At 40.2% G+C, this 23,621-nt stretch overlaps 1 protein-coding gene across 10 annotated transcripts in view; it reads right to left on the reverse strand.

Moving 5' to 3' along the window:
* The window catches only part of tbc1d5 (TBC1 domain family, member 5), a 511,825-nt gene that overhangs the window by 42,975 nt on the left and 445,229 nt on the right, over window positions 1–23,621 (reverse strand). For all 10 annotated transcript variants that reach the window (XM_072575721.1, XM_072575720.1, XM_072575718.1 and 7 more), the window contains one exon: window positions 14,195–14,294. In XM_072575721.1, the coding sequence (XP_072431822.1) occupies window positions 14,195–14,294 (100 nt within the window). The remainder of the gene's footprint in view (window positions 1–14,194; window positions 14,295–23,621) is intronic.

The raw sequence follows: 23,621 nt of genomic DNA on the forward strand, positions 1-23,621 counted from the left end.
TGCTGGCAAAGCATTCCATGCATTCACAACTCGCTGTGTAAAGAACCAACCTCTGACGTCTCCTCTACACCTTAAAACTATGGGAAGAACACCACCTACAAGCTGTCCTCCAAACCACTCACCATCCTGACTTGGAAATATATCCATGTTGCTGGGTCAAAATCCGAAAAGTCTCTCCCTTACAGTATTGTGGGTCTACCTACAACACATGGACTGCAGTGGATCAAGAATCATAGAATTCCTACTGTACAGAGAGAGGTCATTTGCCCCACTGAATCTGCACCAACCCTCTGAAAGCATCCTACCCAGACACAGCATCCCCTTCATATCCCTGTAACCCCATATTTACCACCACCAATCCATCGGACCTGCACATCCTGGACACTAATGAGCACATTACTATAGCCAATCCACCTAATCTGCACATTTTAAGATTGTGGGAAGAATCCAAATGATGAGGATGTGCAAAGTCCACACATTCAGTTGCCCAAAGCTGTAATTGAACCCAGTCCTCTGACGCTGTGAGACAGCTCACCACCAACTTCCCAAGGGTGACTAAGGAAGAGCAGTAAATGCTGGCTCAGTCAGTGACACATACATCTGACAACTGAAAAAAGATTGAGATTTTTCCACCGGAGCACCCGGAGGAAACCCACGCAGACACGGGGAGAATGTGCAAACTCCACACAGTCAGTCGCCTGAGGCGGGAAATGAACCCGATCTCTGGCGCTGTGAGGCAGCAGTGCTAATCACTGTGTGGAGTTTGCACATTCTCCCCGTGTCTGCGTGGGTTTCCTCCGGGTGCTCCGGTTTCCTCCCACAGTCCAAAAATGTGCAGGTTAGGTGAATTGGACACGCTAAATTGCTCGTAGTGTTAGGTGTAGGGGAATGGGTCTGGATGGGTGCGGACTTGTTGGGCCGAAGGGCCTGCTTCCACACTGTAAGTAATCTATCTAGAATCTATTTCACAGCTTTTTGGGGTTGAGAACTTTAAAAGAGCAGAAATTTCAGAGGGATGCACTTCCTTCTAACAGCTACGCTTGTCAAGTCTTTAAAATTTTAAAGCATTTTTTAATTCTAAATTTCAGAGAATATAAGCTCATTCTACTTAATCACTCCACAGAGGACAATCCTCTTGTCTCAAGATTTGATCTACTGAATAAATCTTCATTGCCCCCTCACAGCAAGCTAAGTATGGAGAAGGGGTGGGCTCATACGGAACAGTAGTTGTGCCTCACGTCTGGGCCAGCATGCCCTTCAGGTAAAAACAAAACTATAATTGTCTGTGGTCAAGGTAATGTTTCACCAAAACCAGAGTTGCAACAAAACTTCCTTATCCTTGTATTCTGTCATGAAACAAACATGACATACATCTTCCTAAGTTCTTGCTGTGCCTGGATAGTAGATTCCCTACATAATACTTAGGAATTTGGTGCAGGTGGGAATCTCTCTGGTAAGTTTTTGTTAAACTATAATTTACAGTACCAGTCATACTGTTAGAGCCAACTTGTGTGTGAATCACTAGTGCTCTGTAAAAATAGACTGGTTTCACTACTGCATACAAGATGAAGAGGTCTGAGTGTAATGAATTTGGTACCGTCGGAAATTTGGTGTAGGTAAAGAAAAAAAGATGCTGCTTTTGATGCCTTTCACTTCAGCCACCAGAAATTGGTGAGTGTTAAGGCTTTAATTAGGAGGCCAGTTAGGTGTCTGGTGAGTTTTTTAAAAAAAGATTTCACCCCTCTTATCGCAGGCAGTAGTCTAACCTGGACAGGTCATGATTTAAGGGCGGCACGGTGGCATAGTGGTTAGCACTGCTGCCTCACAGCGCCAGAGACCCGGTTCAATTCCTGCCTCAGGCAACTGACTGTGTGGAGTTTGCATGTTCTCCCCGTGTCTGTGTGGGTTTCCTTCGGGTGCTCCGGTTTCCTCCCACAATCACAAAGATGTGCAGGCCAGGTGAATTGGCTATGCTAAATTACCCGTAGTGTTAGGTAAGGGGTAAATGTAGGGGTATAGGTGGGTTGCGCTCCGGCGGGTCGGTGTGGACTTGTTGGGCCGAAGGGCCTGTTTCCACACTGTAATCTAATCTAAAATCTAATCTAAGATAAGCATTGTATCTAATTCTTAGTTCATCCTATTAAATTACTGGTATAGTTATTGACATCAGCTGAGTACCATTTCTAATGAGTTAAAATGAACAGAAGAAAGATAGCAGGAGGGATATGTGATGCAGTAACAGTTCCCTACATCTGGATGAGAAGTCCCATCAGAAGTATGTTAAAACATATCCGAACAGGCTGACTGAAATAACTCAGTTTACAGGACAGGGATGGATTGCAGTTGTAGCTGGTGGCCTGTAGAGCGATCCACTACAACAAATCCTGGGTATTTTACTAAGGTAGGATATTCCTGAGAATACGAGGTAAAAACAATGACTGCAGATGCTGGAAACCAGATTCTGGATTAGTGGTGCTGGAAGAGCACAGCAGTTCAGGCAGCATCCAAGGAGCTTCGAAGCTCCTTGATTCCTGAGAATACACCCAGGGAAATTATTTGGGTGGAACTGAGAAATAAGAAATGGATGATCACCTATTGAGGTTGTATTATAGCCCCCCCCCCCCGCCGAAGTCAGCAGGAAATTGAGAAGCAAATTTGTAAGGAGATCTCTGTTATCTGTAAGAATAATAGGGTGGTTATGGTAGGAGATTTTAACTTTCCAAACATCGACTGGGACTGCCATAGTGTTAAGGGTTTAAATGGAGAGGAATTTGTTAAGTGTGTACAAGAAAATTCTCTGATTTGGTATACGGATGTACCTATTAGAGAAGGTGCAAAACGTGACCTACTCTTGGAAATAAAGCAGGGCAAGTGACTGAGATGTCAGTGGGAAGCACTTTGGGGCCAGCGACCATAATTCTATTAGAGTTAAGTTAGTGATGGAAAAGGATAAAGTGGATCTAAAAGTTAAAAGTTCTAAATCAGAGGAAGGCCAATTTTGACAGTATTAGGCAAGAACTTTCAAAAGTTGATTGGGGAGGATGTTCGCAGGTAAAGGGTCGGCTGGAAAATGGGAAGCCTTCAAAAATGAGATAATGAGAGTCCAGAGAAAGTGTATTCCTATTAGGGTGAAAGGAAAAGCTGGTAGCTATAGGGAATGCTTGATGATGAGAGAAATCAAAGGTTTGGTAAAGAAAAAGGAAAAATATTTCAGGTATATACAGCAGAGATCGAATGAATCCTTAGAAGCGTATAAAAGCAGTAGAAGTATACTTAAGAGGGAAATCAGGAGGGCAAAAAGTGAACATGAGATAGCTTTGGCAAATAGGGTTAAGGAGAATCCAAAGGGATTTTATAAATATATTAAGGACAAAAGGATAACGAGGGAGAGAATAGGGCTCCTCAAAGATTAGCAAGGTAGCCTATTTATGGAACTACAGGAGATGGGACAGATACTAAACAAGTATTTTGCATCAGTGTTTACTGTGGAAAAGGACCTGGAAGATATAGAATGTAGGGAAATAGATGGTGGTATCTTGAAAAAATGTCCATATTACAGAGGAGAAGGTGCTGAATGCCCTAAAATGTGTAAAGGTGGATAAATTCTCAGGATCCGATCTGGTGTACCCTAGAACTCTGTGGGAAGTTAGGGAAGTGATTGCTGGACCCCAGACTGAGATGTTTGTATCACTGATAGTCACAGCTGAGGTGCCAGCAAGACTGGAGGATGGCTAACGTGGTGCGACTATTTAAGAACTGTGGTAAAGAAAAGCTAGAGAACTATAGACCAGTGAGCCTGACATCAGTGGTGGACAAGTTGGTGGAGGGAATCCCAAGGGATAGGATTTACATGCATTTGGAAAGGCAAGGACTGATTTGGACAGTCAACATGGCTTTGTGTGTGGGAAATCACGTCTCACTAACTTGACTGAATTTTTTGTAGTAGTAACAAAGAGGATTGATGAGGACAGAGCAGTAGATGTGATCTATATGGACTTCAGTTAGGCGTTTGACAAGGTTCCCTATGGTAGACTGGTTAACAAGGTTAGATCATATGGAATACAGGGAGAACTAGCCATTTGGATACAGAAATGGCTTGAAGGCAGAAGACAGAGGGTGGTGGTGAAGGGCTGCCTTCAGACTAGAGGTCTGTGACCAGTGGTGTGCTACAAGGATTGGTGCTATATCCACTGCTTTTCGTCATTAAAATAAATGATTGAGATGTGAACATAAGAGTTAATAAGTTTGCAGATAACATCAAAATTATAGGTGTGGTAGACCGTGAATAAGGTTACCTCAGAGTACAACGGGATCTTGATCAGATGGGCCAATGGACAGATGGAGTTTTCATTTAGATAAACGTGAGGTGCTGCATTTTGGAAAGGCAAATCAAGACAGGACTTTTACACTTAGTGGTAAGGTCTTGGAGAGTGTTGCTGAATAAAGAGACCTTGGAGGGCAGGTTCATAATTCCTTGAAAGTGGTGTTGCAGGTAGATAGGATAGTGAAGGTGGCATTTGGTATGCTTTCCTTTATTGGTCAGAGCATTGGATTTCGGAGTAGGGATGGCATGTTGCAGCTGTACAGGACATTGTTAGGCCACTTTTGGAATATTGTGTGCAATTCTGGTCTCCTTCCTATCAGGAGGATGTTGCGAAACTTGAAAGGGTTCAGAAAAGATTTAGAAGGATGTTGTCAGGTTTGGAGGATTTGAGCTATAGGGAGAGGCTGAATAGGTTGGGGCTGTTTTTCCTGGAATGTCAGAGGCTAAGGGGTGACAGCATAGCAGCTTATAAAATCATGAAGGGAATTGGTAGGGTAAATAGACAAGGTCTTTTCCTTGGGGTGCAGGAGTCCAAAATTAGAGAGCATAGGTTTAGGGTGAGAGGGGAAAGATTTAAAAGGGACCTAAGGGGCAACGTTTCAAGCAGTGTGGTATGTGTACGGAATAAGCTGCCAGAGAAAGTGGTGGAGACCAGTACAACATTTAAAAGGCATTTGGGTAGGTATAGGAACAGGAAGGGTTTAGCGGGATATGGGCTAAGTGCTGGCAAATGGGACTACAGTAGTTTAGGATATCTGGTTGGCATGGACGAGTTGGACCGAAAGGTCTGCTTCCGTAAATACAGCTCTATGACTCATCCAGACAAGTGGAGAGAATTCTATTACATCATGGCTTATGCCTTATACATGGTGCACCGGCATTGAGGAGTCAAAAGGTATGTTGCTTGCTGTAGATTATTTATGATTAGATTCCCTAAGTGTGGAAACAGTCCCTTCAGGCCCAACTAGTCCACACTGACCTTCCAAAGGGTAACCCACCTAGACCCATTCCCCTACCCTATATTTACCCCTGACTAATGCACCTAATGCTATGGGCAATTTAGCATGGCCAATTCACCTGACCTGCACATCTTTGGACTGTGGGGGGAAACTGGACCACCCGAAGGAAACCCACACAAACACGGGGAGAACGTACAAACTCCACACAGACAGTCGCCCAAGGCTGGAATTGAACCTGGGTCCCTGGCGCTGTGAGGCAGCAGGGCTAACCACTGTGCCACCGTGCTGCCCCATATATGGTGATCCAGTTTGATTTCTGATCAACAGTAACCCACAATAAGTTGTTAATGGTGATTCAGCAACAGTAATGCCATTGAATGCCAAATAAAGATAGTTAGATCCTCACTTACTGGAGTTGATTATTGCTTGGCACTTCTTTGGCTCAAACGTTACTGGTCACTTATAGAGGAGGCAATACATTGATGAAGCAACTGAACTGGCTGGTTAATACCCTCAGGAATTCCTGTACTTGTGTGATGCAAATGGTACTTATCAGTGTCAATTTGCCACGTATGGAAGAGGGAAGGTCATCGCTTAATTCAGCTCAGTTGAAGATAGCCAGGCCAATGTCCTGCAGTGACGAGCACAACCACAATCACTTTATTTTGTGCTAAGTATGGCTCCAACTAGTGGAAGGGCCCTCAGCCCTGCTTCACCATTCCCAATTCTCAAGCTTTGCTTGGCCTCCTTAATCACACACTTCGTCAAGTGTGGCCTAAATGCCAAGGACAGTAATCACCCTCAACTCACCTATAGAGTTCTACACCTTTGTCCGTGTTTGATCCAAGGCTGCAATGAGGTCAGGAGATGAGTGCCATTTACAGATCTGAAACTAAGGATTGGGAAGCCCATTATTGGCGACTAAGTGCTGTTTGACAGCACCACATTTGATTACGGCTTCTAGCATTTGTTTGATAATTGAGAATAGACTGATGGTGTGTTATTCGGCTGGGTTGCATGTGACGTGCTTTTTATGGACAGGAAATATCTGACTGGACAATTTCGCATATTTCAAGAGAGATGTCAAAATTGTAGTTTCTTTGCAACAACCTGGCTAGCAATATGGCTGGTTCTGATGCAAAAGTCTTCAGAAATATTACTGGAATTTGATCCAAATCCTGACCTTTGAGGTATCTGGTGCCTTCAATCTTTCATTGATATCATGAGAGTGAATCATATTAAATGCAGACTTGTAGAAGGTTTGAGTCATAAAGAAAGGCTGGATAGGCTGGGTCTTTGTTCACCAGAGAGTAGAAAGTTAAGAGGCGGCCTTATAGAAGTTTATTAAATAATGAGGGGTATAGATAGGATCAATGGTAGGGATCTTTTCCCTAGAATGGGACCAGAGGCACATTATTAAGGTGAGAGAGATTTAAAAAAAGACATGAGGGGCAATTTGTTCTTTTTTTTTAAACAGAGGATGGTTTGCGTGTGGAATGAACTTACTTAGGTGGATATGAGTGCAATTACAATGTTGAAAAGATATTTGGATAAGTACATGAATACAAATGGTTTGAAGGGATGTGGGTCAGGAACAGGAGATGGGACAAGTTTAGTTTGCGATTAGGTTCAGCGTGGACTGGTTGGAAAGACGGATCAGTTTCCATGCTGTAAGATTCTATGACTGTGGAGTTCGGGCAAAACTTGGCACTTCTGAGAGAAGATGACTGCAAATGCTTCAAACTTGCCTTTTACAGTTATGGGCTGGACTTCTCCATCTTTGATGATAGGAATAATTGTGGAGTCTCCCCTTCAAGATAGCTTTTAGCTGTCTATTCATCTTTCCAAAATCTCAATCAGTGAATGAAAAACTGAACGTGTCAACATCAAGGAAGTGAAAGGAAGACAAAGAGAACAACTCATTAAATTCTGTGGTCTAGATTGTTCCTCCCTTTTTCATTCTTTTCTCACCCTTAAAATTCACATCTTGGATGCCTTGTGCGCCTGTATGTGAACAGGAGAATTTAAGAAAGGGGGCAATGCTTAAGTTTAGAGTTATGTTAATAATTCATGTTTCCTTTTTGCCATTGGTAAAGTCAATTGGTTTGCAATCAAGATTTTTTGTTATGTATGGAAACCTGTGATAACTTTGGAACTGGTATTACTTGATATCTAATTCATTACCCCATTGAGTTATAAAACAACAAGCTGTCGATATAGTCGACTCTGCAGGGTTGATAGTGTTGGGCTTGCCCTTCTTGTTTCCTTGCCTAGGTTATTACGAGGTGGTCCATCCAATTTCATTCCTTGTTTAGACTTTGCAAAGGTTTGTCATTTCAGAATAAAAACTAAAAGAACTGCAGGTACTGTAAATCAGAAACAAAATTAGGAATTGCTTGAAAAAAAGCTCAGCTGGTCTGGCAGCATCTGTGGAGAGAAATCAGAGTTAATTTTTTTGGGTCAAGTGAGCATTCCTCAGAACAGTTCTTGAACCAAATCGCTAATTCTGATTTGTCATTTCAGAAGCTATTTAAGAGTCAATCAGACTGCTATACATCTGGAGTAAATGTTGGCCAGGCCAAATAAAGGTCGAGATTTCTTTCCCTAAACAGCACAAATGAAGCACAGATTTTTGATACAATGATCAACAATCGCGTCATGGTCACAATTCAGCTCACTTTTAATTCCAGATTTAGGGATTGAATTTAATTGGTGGGTTTTGAATCCATGCCCCAGATCATTAGCCTGGACATCTGGATTACTACTGGAGTGACATTACCACTCTGCCTCTGCCTTTCTGATGAATCTTCAACTTTCAGAACCACCTCTAGGTTTTTCTTTATTTACCCTAGTTATATTCTCAAAACTGTTAAATGCAACTTCCCTTTCACAAAACTGCATGTTTTCTTGAATAGCAGGGTTACTTTTCAATACCTTTTGGATTCATGGCATGATGCAGCACAGAAGGAAGCTATTTGGTCCATCGTGCTCATGCTGGCTCTTTCAAAGAGCTAACTATTTTCATCCATTCTCTGACTGTTTTTCTATTTTTCTCCCCTTCTAATATTAATTTAATTTTCACAGAAAGTACTTAATTTATCTCCTTCCACTGTTCTTTATTCTGAATCATAACAATTTGATCTGCAATAAATGTTTCTCAAGATTCATATGTACAATACTGGTCAAAATTATTTTTCTCTAAATTCTAATAGCATTCACACTGAATAAAGCAGTGTATTTAGTCTGATCACAATACACATAAAATAGTAGTGCATATGTTATTTGTAGTGATTCTTCTGGGCAAAATAAACTTGAAATAAACTTGATTTGCTTGAAAACTTGATTTGTCCTTTTCTCATTCTCCATCCTTCCACACAGCCAGCATTTGCAGATAATTAAATGGAAACCTAGAAAGTCTTAATATCATCAAGCTGTTCAGGCAAGTGCATTGCAATATGACAAGTGAGCATCTTGGCATGACCCTTGTTAATGTTCTTGCAGTAAAATAATGAATGATGGCTCACAAATGCAACTAGCGCTGTCTGAAAACTTGATTTGCACTTTTTTCCATTCTCAATTCTTCACACAGAGAACATATGCAGACAATGAAATGGAAATCTGGAAAATCTTATTACCATCAAGCTGTTCAGGCAAATGTATTGTGAGGTGACAACTGCGCCTTTTGGCATAATCTTGGCAATGTTTCAGTGGGAGGCAAAGAAATAGCAGGAACACTTTGCTAACAAGCTAATGCACCAGCAGCGTACCACTCTCCAAATTTGTCAATTAAGAGTACATACTCTTTTATCCTCACTTCTGGTCTCCTACCACCGAACCAATTTTCTACAATGTCAACAGTGTGCTTTGAGTTTCATGCACTTTTATTTTTGCTAACAGTTGCTATTGTTGAATCTTATCAAATTTCTCTGGAAGTTCATATAAATAATGTCCACTGGCACTCCCATTTCATGTTCTCAACAAATTCAACTCAATTTACAATCCATGCTAGTTCTCTAATCTGCTCACACTTGTCCATGTGCTCAGTCACTCTGATGCTAGCAACATTGATACAATTGTAGTTGTCTCACTATGTCTTTTTTAAACTATCCTCAGCCAATCTAAGAGTCAGAAAATCTCTGTATTCACAGTAAATAAATCAATAAAGCCATACCAGTGAGATTGAAAGTATTTTGTTTTATCACCGTCCAGCCTGACGATGACCTTCAAATGTCTTTCACTTAGTTGTCTCCACAAAAATAAAGCAAACGTGATCTTTTTGGGCAGTAATAAAAACATGCCTTAAGCAATAGCAATGTGCATGACAGCATGAAATGGTTTGGCATTCATACTATTTGCTCATCAATTGATCTACTAGGAAATGAACTTATTTGCCAAAGATAATGAGGGATTTGGAAAAAAAAAGTAATGGATTATGATCTTTTGTAGTTAGGGGAATGTGTAGCTGTTTCAAAAACATACTTATATAGCACCTTTAATGTAATAAAACACTCTAGGCGGCTTCAAAGAGCATTCTGAAACAGAATTTAATTCTCAACCAATTTCAGGGATACAAGACAGATGAAATTAAATCTTGGTTGCAGAGGTAGGTTTTATCTTAAGGAAGGGGAGAGGTAGCAAGTTGGAAAGATCTAGGAAGAATTTCCAGAGATTGCAGTTTCAGGCAGTTTAAGGCTCAGAATCACAAATGATGGAGAAATTAAAATAGGAAGTTTAAGAGGCCAGAAGTGAATGAATAGTGAGATCCCAGATATTTGTGGGACTGATGGGAAATAGAGATAGAAAAGATCTGGATTATTGGTAGAATTGGAAAACAATGATAAGAATTTTAAAATAGAAGCATCACGTAACAGGAAGAAAGATTTCAAGCTCAACCTGACTTAAGACGATTATTCCATATTTCATCCTATTTGTAAAGTTGTGAGTGAAAGCGATTATGGGTAATGTAATGCATATCTTCATAATGGTGATACTAAATTAAAACCTCAAATTATTATTGTTCCAACTTCTAAAATTGCTTGAGCATCACAGCATCACTCCTTGGAAATATGATCATTAAGTGTTGGATCTCTCCTGTGCAAAATAACAGTTTGGAGGAATAACAAAGGCAGAAACACAAAGATGAACTTAATTCTAGAATCAAGTCAAAACAATAATCTGCTGGAACGCACAGCAACTATAAAAGTCTTATACATGAATACACAAGACCGGTAGACATAGAAGTGATCATTCAGTCCATTGAGACTTTTCTGCCATTCAATGAGATCATGGCCAATCTGATAATCCTCAACTCCACTTTTCTGCCTTTTCCTCATAATACCTAATTCTCTTACTGATTAAAAGTTTGTCTATCTTAGCCTTGGATATATCTAATGACCCAGCCTCAACAAGCCTCTGTGGCAAATAATTCCACAGATTCACTATTTCAGAGAAGACATTCCCCTATCTTAAATGTTCAGACCTTAACTCTGAGATTATGCTATTTAGATTAGATTAGATTAGATTACTTACAGTGTGGAAACAGGCCCTTCGGCCCAACAAGTCCACACCGCCCCGCCGAAGCGTAACCCACCCATACCCCTACATCTACATTTACCCCTTACCTAACACTATGGGCAATTTAGCATGGCCAATTCACCTGGCCTGCACATCTTTGGACTGTGGGAGGAAACCGGAGCACCCGGAGGAAACCCACGCAGACACGGGGAGAACGTGCAAACTCCACACAGTCAGTCGCCTGAGGCGGGAATTGAACCCGGGTCTCAGGCGCTGTGAGGCAGCAGTGCTAACCACTGTGCCACCGTGCCCAGTAGGGAATCGGCTTTTCTGCATCTAACCCTTCTGTCAAGTCCCTTAAGAATCTTGCGTGCTTCAATAAGGTTTCCTGCCATTCTTCTATATTTCAGTGATTACAGGCCAAATATAATGAACCTCTCCTTGTATAACAGTCCCTCCATACCTATCAGCCTAGTTAACCTTCTCTAGACTGAATCCAATCCAAATATATCTGTCCTGTGATAAGAAGACCAAAACTGTTCAAAATTCTAGTTGTGGTCTGACTAGTGCTTTGTATACTTTTAGCAAAGCTTCCCTATTTTTGTACTCCATTCTTTTCATAATGAGGACCAACATTCTATTTGCCTTCTCTATTACACACTGAACTTGAATGTGATTCATGGAGGACTCCCAACTCCCTCTGATGTATCACTTTCTGCAGTCTTTCTCCAGTTAAATAATATTCAGCACCATTGCTCTTCTTGCAGCGTTGTTAAATACCTACGCTTCAATGCTATTGGTAAATTACCAAACACATCTGTAAGACCATATCACTTTAAGTAGGATTCCTGTCATGTTTATGAATCTTGAGACCATTATTCCATTAAAAAGAAATGCATGATCTACTCATGAAGGTTTCGTGTTTAAAAGACATGGAAGTTGATTAGGTTTTCTGGCAAGTAGGTATTTAACAATTTCTGTTTTAAGATCACTAATAACCAGGAATGTCAGGACCTTGCTCATCAGCTGCACTGCAGGTATTTCTGAGAGAAAGAGTAGAATTAGTAGAGAAACTGGGTTGAACTTATGCAGTCAGTTGGGGAGGCCCTATATCAGATTTGTGGCAGCAGGAAAGCCTGTGTATAATAAATGTAAGGTTAGAAGAGATGACTTGGGACTCCAGCTACCAACTGCAAGGATGTCAATTAAACTCATTAATAAACAAATTTACACGCATTAATCCTGAAGCCACCATAATTTAATCATGGCTTAAAGATTAAATGAAAACCATATGGATCTACTGTATTCTTGGTAGGTTGGCCAGCAAGTCCCATCAGGCTTGTAAGTGACCTGCTATGGTTTGGTTCATCCCTCACAAATGAAGCACTTTGTGCTGGATTAAGGGACTTCTTCTCATGCCCCCTCTCCCACCTTCACTCAATATGACCTGTGGTCTCCTTCTGATCCCGGACCTTGGATGGTGCAGTGCCACCAGTAGATACCACTGGCAACAATGACAAATGCTGTCCTCTGATTGGCTGGCAGCTCAGTAGGAGGCAATTTTGCTGCTTGGACCTCAGTTGCAGGGAAGGCCACATGAAAGCTAATTAGATAGCTGAAAGGCACTTGGTTTGGTTGGGGTTCCCCATCACGAAACTGACTGACCTTCCCCATTGGTTCTCTGAGCAGTGGGTAAGAAACCATCATTCTGATAAATCCTGGGCACTGAACCAAACAACATATTTCTGCATGAATTCTGGATGCATAAATTGTAAGGTTGCTGAATAATGCATTTAGATTCCTTTACACCATAATATATTGCAGTTACATCCTGAGTACAGCTCATTTTGAAATCCTCACCCTTCCAAAAAATTTCAAAGCTGCTTTTGTTGTAGGGAAATGTGTGTTATGTTAGCTTAAATGTCTGGATAGCACGTTCATGATGTAGTGTGTGCATCGTATGCAATTCCTGCACTGGCTGAGGTTATCATGAAGGACTCTCCTTCGCAATCTTTCTCCTTGCCTGAAGCACGGTGACCCTCAGATTAAAGTGCCACCAGTCATTTCTTTCATGAGACAGCAGCTCTATGGTCTGGTTGGGCTATGGTGATTTTCCTTTATCTTCACCATAGTGAAAATATGTGTTCAGTTCTAGATTGCTCATGCTTTTTTGACAAGATCTTGCAGTTGAGATTAATTGCTAAGGTAAGCAGTCGTAAAATAGAGGCAGAACTTTGTATTGTACAGTAAAGTGACTTCGACCAAAAAACAGTCGTTAGTGGAAATTTTTTAAGGTATAAACCACAGTCAACTTTGAGACAAACACATAAATCAATTCATGAATTATGTACTCCAAATCCTTAATTGAGCACACTTCAGTTTGAGAAAATTTTCACATCAATGTGAAGAAATTGCTGAAAACAGCACTGTTTACCCCGTGCTGTTAAATTATTTTGATAATATGAAAAAAAAGCACTATAAACCTATAAATACTTCAACTGGTGGTGATCAAAAAAGGATTTGGTAGTAACTAGTAATTGTAATTCTGAATTGTAATTCAACAATAAAACTGTTGTACATCATCAGCTGCTTGATGCATTACATGGATATATGTCAATGAAACACCATCAATTGAAAATTTAATATTGAAAATTTGATTAGAGGATAGATCTAGATTTAATCCTCTCATGGTGCACTAATAATTCCACATTACAGCAAATTCAGAAATATTTTCAGCAAAAAAAAATCCCTTTTTAATGAAACCAAATCAGTTCAGCATTAAAGGTATAAGATTAGATTAGATTCCCCACAGTGTGGAAACAGGCCCTTCTGCCCAACAAGTCCACACTAACCCTCCGAAGAGTAGCCCACCCAGATCCATTCCCCTACCCAATACTTACCCCTATTATATCAGCATGTCTTAATTCCATGAAATCCATCAAACACCATAACTGTTGAACAGTTACTTAGGTTATAAAATTTAACTTACTGTTATCTTAAATTCATGCATTTTTCAAGTTAATAACATAAGGTAGTATTCTAATTGAGATACATACACCAATGAGGTTATGTCAATTAAACTAGTACAGAAAATACAAACAACATTAACTAGTCAGGCAAGTAATGCTAGTGGAAACAAAACATAGCTGCATGAGTTCAGTGAGCTGAATATTACCTAGGAAGTCCTAACTTACCAATTAACTTATTAGATTGGAGACAAGTAAAGCAACTGAGGGGTGATAATTTATTAATTTACAAGAAACATAATAGAAAGCAAAAATAGGTGACGGTTATTGAGAAATAGCAGAAGTAAATCTGGGCATCAATCACAAACATCAACGGGTTGCACACAATAATAAGGTTTCTTTTTCCTAGGAATAATAAAACAAATACTTACATATATGCACATTCATCATCTTAGCACAAAACTTGCACATTGCCTCAAGATCATTCAGTTGTCCTTGAAGAAATGAGACCTGTGCCTCCAATTCATCATCCTAGAATTTAAAAGAAATACAACTCTTACAAACCTTCAACATGCTTTTATACTGGTACACCATTGTTGCAGAAATTTGCTTCCTCATTTACTGTCTTTGAAGTAAGATTTGGAAATATTCTGTTCAGATCTTTAATCAACAGACTACATACTTGGAGGTTACATAAAGAAATTAACATGTCAATAGGCCGTGAAATCAATTTTAGGATGCAGTAATACTTTGGATGCATTCACCTGTTTGTGCTCATCAATAATAATCTATTCAGAGTCAAAAGTCAAACTAAGAATGTTAATTAAAACCTCAGGTTGGCAATAAAGCAGTATACTACATCAGCATTATTTGGGAATTTGGATTTTAATGGAAAAGTAAATAGATTTGTGCTTTCAGTTCTGTGAAGCTAACTTCTAAAGAGCCCAGAAAGTAATTTGGAACAGTTAACTAAATACACCAAGAAGCCATGTGGATTATGTTAAATGCTTAGTAGATACCTGAGAGATTCACTGGTTCAGTGTTCACAATGCTGAACTTTATGTCATGCAGAAAATCAAATGGCTAAGGGCTATTAATGGTTTGAGTTCATTTCAAAAGAATTGAGTTTCACTTCAGAAGAACAGCTTCACAGTAGAATAGCAGTTAGTTTGTGTAGTTTTTTTTTAAATAGTCCAAGGAAAAGGGGTGGAAAAAAAACTACAGGTTTCTCTTAAAATTCAGTGAAAAAGAAATCCAGACATTTGGAATGAGAAATAAATTTCGAGGCCATCAGAATGAGAGAGCAGTCTGAAAGCTCACTGAACAAATCAGTTGAATTAAGATATCTTCAAGTTAAGAAAGGAACTTTATTGTACTGGGATTGAGTGACCATAAAGGATACTGTTAAGAAATAAAGATTGAACAAATGTTTTTGCTATTCATATTAAGATTTTTTTCACTTTTTCACATATATTTCTTTGCTTGCTTTTTTGTTGTGTAATAAACTTGTATGTTTTTGTTAGGAGAACATTGGTAGCCTTAAATGAATATATTCTGTGACTGACCACCATGCTAACTAAATAGAATAATAAAACATATGATCTATCAAACCGGATTCCCATCAGCTGGGATCATAATAAAGTCATGACTCTTCACTGAATTTAAGGAGAAATGAATAATTAAAGAAATTGGTTAACGGAGTACTAGACATAAAACAGGAGTGTTGTGGAATATTTTATGGAGACTGGACTTTCAAAATTACTTTGTTGCTAAGACTTTGCTGGGAATAGAAGACATGACAGATCATTTGAAGTCTTTGACTAAAGTTAAGCTGAGATAGAGAGCAGATAAACTGAATGTAGAAATAAAAACAGGATCTTGCAAGGAAGACATGCTAGAAGTGATTACCCAACATTTAGAATTAAAAGGAAGGAAAACTAAAATTAATGATTCACAGTTAAAATCAATTCAGATTGTTAGAAATGAAAAACAGAAATGGAAAGAGAACTTAAACAGCAATGGAAAAGAAAATACAATAAAAAAAAAATCCGAGTAGGAGAGAACTTAGACAGTATGACGTGGAGAGAGAATAGAAGCCTAGAATCCCAATAGTGTGGAAACAGGCGGTTCAGCCCAACAAGGACATAACACCTCTCCGAGGAGTATCCCATCCAGACCTGTTCCCTTACCCGACTATACATTTCCCATGACTAACGCACCTAATCTACACATCCCTGAACACTATGGGCAATTTAGAATGGCCAAACTATCTAACAAAAGCTTTGAGCAAAAGAAAGAAAGATTGGTTGTTAGTTACATGCATAAAACGGAAAGATACCAAAATAATAAAGAAGTAAAGTTGGAACTTAAATATGATATAACAAAACAAAATGTTTCTATTGTAATAAGACTGGTCATAGTAAAGCCAATTCCTGGAAACCAAGTGGGAGTCCAACTGCAGGATTAGAAGTGATTCCTCAGAGAGGGATGTATTGGGTAAGGAAATGGGTTTTAAACCTTGCAGCAGTAAAAGAGGATCATTCCTTTAGAATCTCCTAAGGAATTTGTAATGGAAGCAACTTTGCTCATATCTCACAAACAACCAACTGCTTGACTACAGATAGCATCATCCATGACATCAATGACTCCAGGAGAAAGTGAGGACTGTAGATGTTGAATTTCAGAGTCAAAAAGTGTGGTGCTGAAAAGGCACAGCAGGTCAGGCAGCATCCGAGGAGCAGGACAGTTGACATTTCGGGCATAAGCCCATGAAGGGCTTGCGTCCGAAACATTGACTCTCCTGCTCCTTGGTTGACACCCAACTTGCTGTACTTTTCCAGCACCACACCTCTTGACTCTTTTGACTCTGATCAATGGTTCCAGCCAAGTCATTGCATCTTAATGCTGACAACAGTGAGGTAATAAGTAATGTGCAGGTGTTTTGATAGACCCTGTCGTTCATGGTTCATCCACACTTAGATTCACTCTATGGGTGAAAGGACAAAATACGTGATGATTCCACATACCTTTGCAGGCAACATTACATTGAACTGTGAGGAAGGGAGGCCTCTGTCTTTCAGGACTTGGAGGTATATAATGGGGAGTTCACATCTTTACTCTCCAAATAGCTCAATGGTCTGCTGGTGGACAAAGTGCTGCCTCACTCAGGTTAAATACTGTCCAATTTGTATAAACTCTGACATATTGAAGGACAATCAAAGACGGAAGGTGTAAAGGAGGTGCCTCATGATTGCTCCCAACATGCTGCCTAATAAGAGGCTGCACTGCATTCAAACTGAATTGAATTGAATAATTTATTGTCACATGCATTCAATATATAGTGCAAAATTTATACCATCGCCATTCTCATTAACTTAAAATGAAATTTAAAAAAAAAGAGTCAACTTTCCATCTTTCCCACTACAGTTCAGCTGCTGGCTTCACCAGCTCAAGTCTTAAAAGCCACCTAATCTCAGCAGCATGCCATGTCACTGTCCTATCTCACTGACTGCTGCTGCCTCTCAAATAGTAAGGAGGATCTGTAAAATGCAGGTATTTTACAATGGGATCGGCTGAATCATGTTTACCATTAAACAAATGGTAGAAGCATGAAAGGCATAGGCATGGGAAATCTAGTGAAGTCCTGAAGAATTGATGTGCAAGTTGCTCCAAAAAACAGTAAGGACAATATTGTCATATTGGTGGTTTGATGATGTGTATTTGTGAAGGTGAAGGGTAAAGAGATGGCATCTATGCAGCACCCAGGGAAATTATGGTGCCGGTGCAACTGGAGAAGGACCAGAGAACCAGGTGGGCAGTGATGTCAAGTAACTGCTCTGACATTCATTTTGGAAACTGGTACTGTCTAGTTTCAAGGGGAAGGGTTCAGGGGAGTGGAGTGGGTGGAGTCATGAGCTTCATAGAAATGAAGTGAGAATATCTATTAATGAGATGTAAAAGCATTGGAAATAAGGTAGTTGCTGTTCATTAGCAAGATTCAGAACTCAGTATTGAAACTTGAAGTGAAAATCTACATTTTTTTTGTTGAGGTTGGGAGTTTTAATTTTTCATTCTCACTATACTTTCCCAATTTTATTTGCCACTTTCCACTTTCCTGATGAATGGCTTATGCCCGAAATATTGACTCTCCTGCTCCTCAGATGCTGCCTGACCTGCTGTGCTTTGCCAGCGTTACACTTTTCAATACTGACTCTCCAGCATCTGCAGTCCTCTCTTTCTCTCACTTCCCACTTTTCTCAAGGCAAAGAAAATCCTGCTACTGATCTTGAGAGGACCCTCACCAGTAACCAGAAGGTGAATGGAAACACCTGTTTAAAACTGTGACCACAAGAATAGGACAAGACTGTGTTCAGCTCTGGCCAAGTAAAATAATTATAAGTGAGCTATTCAGAGAGCTTTAATATTCTAATTCAAAATTCAAGCTAGTTATTAAATGAGATTTGCAAATGAATCAGTTTAGGATTGTGATTACATTTGTTATTTCCCCAAGTTTTATAAAAAAAAATCTATTGTGACTACTCTAAAATGACTTGCCACTGAAAGGCTATCAAACTTCTTTTAAGTTGGTTCAGTTTTTCAAAAGTCATATGTGGTAAATTTATGATGATTTTTAATTTTGTTTCATTGCTTGCTTCTTAGGGTAGGCCAAATGAATGAGGTATGGGTTCATTTGTAACATTCTGGCACAACATCAAGGGCCAAAGGGCCTGTTCTGTGCTGTACTTTTCTATAAGTCCTGCTTTAAAAGGCTGCCCTCTGCTGCATAAACTCAGGATTCCTGTGACATATACACAAATCTATTCTGCAGCGTGTAGACGAGATAAATTAATTAAATGACATATATTAAAATTGGATAAACGTAGAAATTTTGATAAATGTGTTTGTTTTTAATGTAATTCAAAATATTTCATAAATGTTATTTTCTTATTCACAAAACTCTTAGCTTGGAAGATTGCTGATCATCTCACTTTGCACAATTTTTGTTGCACTTGTCAAAACAAGCAGCAATATTAACAAAGGATGAGTAAAATTATTTTAATATTCTGATTCCACGTTGATTTTCAGTTTGAAACATCCCCGAACATATTGTGTACTGTAATGATCATACTTAGCATTTTGCTTTTTGTTTGTTACTCTTTTCCCTCTGTGTGTCTGTTTTTCTCTCTGTGTTCTCTGCTGTCCCACTGTCTTCGGTATAGAGTCATACAATATTGAAACAGACCCTTCGGTCCAAATAGTCCATGCCGATCATAATCCCAAATTAAACTAATCCCACCTGCTGGTTTTTGGCCCACATCCCTCCAGACATTCTTTATTCATATACTTATCTAAATATCTTTTAAACATTCTAACTGTACATATATCCACCACTTCCTCTGCAAGTTCATTTCACACACGAATCACTCAGTGTGAACAAAATTCCCCATATGTCTTTTTAAATTTTTTTCCTTTCATCTTAAAATTTTGACCCATAGTCTCGAAATGCCCCACCCTAACTATACCCCTCATGATTTTATAAGCCTCTATTAGGTCACCCCTCAACCTAGTACCCTGCAGCGAAAGAAATCTCAGCCTATTGAGCCTCTTCCCATTATTCAAACCTTCCACTCTTGGCATCATCCTGGTAAATCTTTTCTGAACCCCCTCCAAATTAATAATATCCTTTCAATAACAGGGCGCTAGAACCTAGAACTGAACACAGTACTCCAGAAGAGGCCTCACCAACATCCTGTACCTCAACATAATGTCCCAATTCCTATACTCAAAGATCTGAGCAATGAAGGCAAGCGTACTGAACGCCTTAAAAATCACCCTATCTCTATGTAATACAAACTTCAAACAAATTATGTATCTGAGCCCCTAAGTCTCTCTGTTCCACAACACCATTCAAGGTCCTAGTTCTTTTTGTTTCTTTCTCTGCTTGACATCCCTCTGAGTCTTATTTTTGGGTGAGAGTACCGGCATATTATGGACATCAGTGGCTGCAGGTTGTATTTTGGATGGCAATTACTGGAAAATGTGGCCCCCAGTGGCTTCCTTTCAGTTTCTACTAATTTCTGTTCTTCCTCTCCTCCTCCCTCCCTCCCTGACCCCTTCACGGCCCTGGTTGCGCTTCCTTCCCTTTTCTAACAATCCCACACACCTGACCAGAAATGTAATTCTTCTCTTTTGAATTTGGGGTGGTTTAGGAGGGGAGGAGGTGTGAGGATTTGTTGACCTCAATTCAGGAGGATCAACAGCAGATTACCATGGATTACCCTCCCTAGCAGCAAGCCTACCTACAACAAATAGCATGCAGCAGTTCAAGCAGTCCAGCACTACCATCTTGAGGGAACTCTGGGTGGGTAGTAAAGCCTGCCTAGTCAGCAATTCCCACATTCTTTGAATGAATTAAAAAGAAATTCGAAGCAATGTCACGCATTAGGGAGGGGATGATCAGCCTGCTGTGAGTAAATCATAGTCTCTCTTAAACATATTCAGTGAGGATGGGTTAGGCTGTTGGAAACATTCATCTTGAGCAGGGAAGAAAGATGGGGTTGGCGGGTGGGTGATTGATAAGCACCCTCAGTGGCATGGTGTGTTAGATGCTTTGCAGGACTGTCAGCAAAAAAAGTCACCAATTTGTTTGGTAAGGCTGTCCTACAGCTTTTGGGGGCCTTGTTAGTACACATGCTTAATGGAAAGGAGTACGCCAGCAGAAATAGGAGACAGCACGGGGTGGGGGGTGGTGGTGAATCATACTGCAGGTGTTGGGATGGGAGTTGGAAGAATGAATGATTGTCCTGATGAAGAATCCTGCCTGACACAACAACTCTCCTGCTCCTCAGAAGCTGCCTGACCTGCTGTGTTTTTTCCAGTACCACACTCTATCTCGTCTAGTTGGAAGAATGGGCCAGGAATTGACAACATTTGTCTTGGTACAGATAAGTTTGTAACTCCTTCTGCTAGACCATTTCATCTGTCTCCACTTTTGATATGCTAGTACAGCTAATCACAAGTACTGTTTGTGCAGAAAGGAAAAAGTCAATGCTTTACTACATGGAGTGACCAGTTTGTTAGTGCTCATTTTTTCTTGCTATGGTGTTGTTCAGAAAAAATCAATTTGAAGATTGTGTGGATGAGTGTAGTCAGTGAAGAGTTACAAAATGGAACAAAGATTTACTGAGCAATCTTTTCTGTATGGCAGCTGTATACAGAATACTGGAATTTGATAGGCATCCCTGTAGAGAAACACAGGAGATCAAAGAGAGGCAGCAATTCAAATGAAGTTTACCACTGAAGGCCAAGAAAGAGCCCAGTGGTTTACAGTTAAGTTCTGCCTATAAACCTGTTTCAGACAGTGGGTGATGAAGCATAATTTACTCAGTTACTGTATACATGCTAATCTGCAAGGATTCAGTCTGGTGGTAATCCAAGATGGAGGACAGGAAAAATTTCTGGCTGTAAGAGCTGCTCCTTTTTTTTGAGGTATTTTAAGTGTTGGAGGTGATTTCCTTGAATTCCAGGAGCAGCAATTTCTGTTTTATATAGTGTTGCATTGTTTTGGAACTTTGGAAAAAAAAGTCAAAATAACAGCAGTTTAAAAGGGAGAAGAGCAGACAAAGGAAGCACGTGGTGAGGACAGTGCAGGAGAGAGAGAGAGAGAGCGAGAGAGAAAGAAAGAAAGAAAGAAAGAAAGAAAACCTGCACAGTTACTGCCTTTGCTGTTTGAATCCATGTATCTCTGGACATCGGAGTGCATCTGGGAAAATTAACAAACAGCGAAATTCACAACTAATCTTGGAGGAACTGTTGGGCGAAGTTCACAGCACAGAATCAGATAAGTTAATTGTTGTTTTAAGTCCGTCCAAGAGAAAGGCTGCAGTAGTGGGTACAGTGGATTCTTTTTTGATTATATGTTTTTGGAGATAAGTCTCTTGCTTAAACTTAAAATATAAGCCATAGCTATTAATTTAACCTGGGGTAGTGTTTGTAGAGGAATAAGATGGTGTTATTTTCTGGGTCTGTAGATTGTGAAGGAGCAAAAATGGCCTTTGCAGTGATATGTACTTCTCGTCAGATTTGGGAGTTTAAAGAGAGTTTAAGGGTTACTGCAGATTATATCTGCCATAAATGCTGTTGGATGCGAATCTTATCAGATCGAGTGGATCGATTGGAGAGACAGATAGAACTGATAAGGAATTTGCAACAGCTACAGTATGTGATGGATGGTGGTTATAGAAGGGGGGGAAAGTCTCAGATACAGTCACATAGACGGGTTAACTCCAGGAAGGGTAAGAGAGGTAGGCAGCTACAACAGGAGTCTTTTGTGGATATACCCATTTCAAACAGATATGCAGTTTTGGAAAATGTAGGGGGTGACGGATTCTCAGGGGAACGTAGCACAAACAGCCAAGTTTCTGGTATTGAGACTGGCTCTAATGCAATGAGGAGTATGTCAGCTTCCAAGAGATCAATTGTGTTAGGGGATTCTGTAGTCCGAGGTACAGAGAGACGTTTCTGTGGCCAGCAGAGAAAAGCAGAATGGTGTGTTGTTTCCCAGGATCAAGGATGTCTCAGAGAGGGTGCAGAAATTGTCCACATTGGAACCAATGGCATTGGAAGGGAAAAGGTTGAAACTCTGAAGGGAGATTACAGAGAGTTAGGTAGAATTTTAAAAAGGAGGTCCTCAAGGGTAGTAATATCTGGATTAATCCCAGTGCTATGAGCTAGTGAGGGCAGGAATAGGAGGATAGAGCAGATGAATGCATAGCTGAGGAGCTGGTGTATGGGAGAAGGATTTATATTTTTGGATCATTGGAATCTCTTTTGGGGTAGAAGTGACCTGTACAAGGAGGACAGATTGCACCTAAGTTGGAAGGGGACTAATATACTGGCAGGGAAATTTGCTATAACTGCTTGGGAGGATTTAAATTAGTAAGGTGGTGGTGGTGGGGGGGGGGGGGGGGGGGGGGGGGGGGCGGGGGGAAGTGGTGGTGGGACCCAGGGAGATAGTGAGGAAAGAGATCGATCTGAGATGGGTACAGCTGAGAACAGAAGTGAGTCAAACAGTCAGGGCAGGCAGGGACAAGGTAGGACTAATAAATTAAACTGCATTTATTCCAATGCAAGGGACCTAACAGGGAAGGCAGATGAACTCAGGGAATGGTTAGGAACATGGGACTGGGATGGGCAGGACTGGCAGCTGAATGTTCCAGGATACAAATGCTACAGGAAAGCTAGAAAGGAAGGCAAAAGAGGAGGGGGGAGTAGCATTTTTGATAAGGGATAGCATTACAGCTGTGCTAAGGGAGGATATTCCCGGAAATATATCCAGGGAAGTTATTTGGGTGGAACTGAGAAATAAGAAAGGGATGATCACCTTATTGGGATTGTATTATAGACCACCTAATAGTCAGAGGGAAATTGAGAAACAAACTTGTTAAGGAAATCTCAGCTATATGTAAGAATAATAGGGTAGTTATGGTAGGGGATTTTAACTTTCCAAACATTGACTGGGACTGCCATAGTGTTCAAGGTTTAGATGGACAGGAATTTCTTAAGTGTGTACAAGACAATTTTCTGATTCAGTATGTGGATGTACCTATGAGAGAAGGTGCAAAACTTGACCTACTCTTGGGAAATAAGGCAGGGCAGGTGACTGAGGTGTCAGTGGGGGAGCACTTTGGGGGCCAGCGACCATAATTCTATTCGTTTTAAAATAGTGACCAGATCTAAAAGTTGAAGTTCTAAATTGGAGAAAGGCCAATTTTGACGGTCTTAGGCAAGAACTTTCAAAAGCTGATTGGAGGCAAATGTTCGCAGGTAAAGGGACGACTGGAAAATGGGAAGCCTTCA

The sequence above is a fragment of the Chiloscyllium punctatum genome, chromosome 8, assembly GCF_047496795.1.
Source record: "Chiloscyllium punctatum isolate Juve2018m chromosome 8, sChiPun1.3, whole genome shotgun sequence".
Taxonomy (NCBI): Eukaryota; Metazoa; Chordata; class Chondrichthyes; order Orectolobiformes; family Hemiscylliidae; genus Chiloscyllium; species Chiloscyllium punctatum.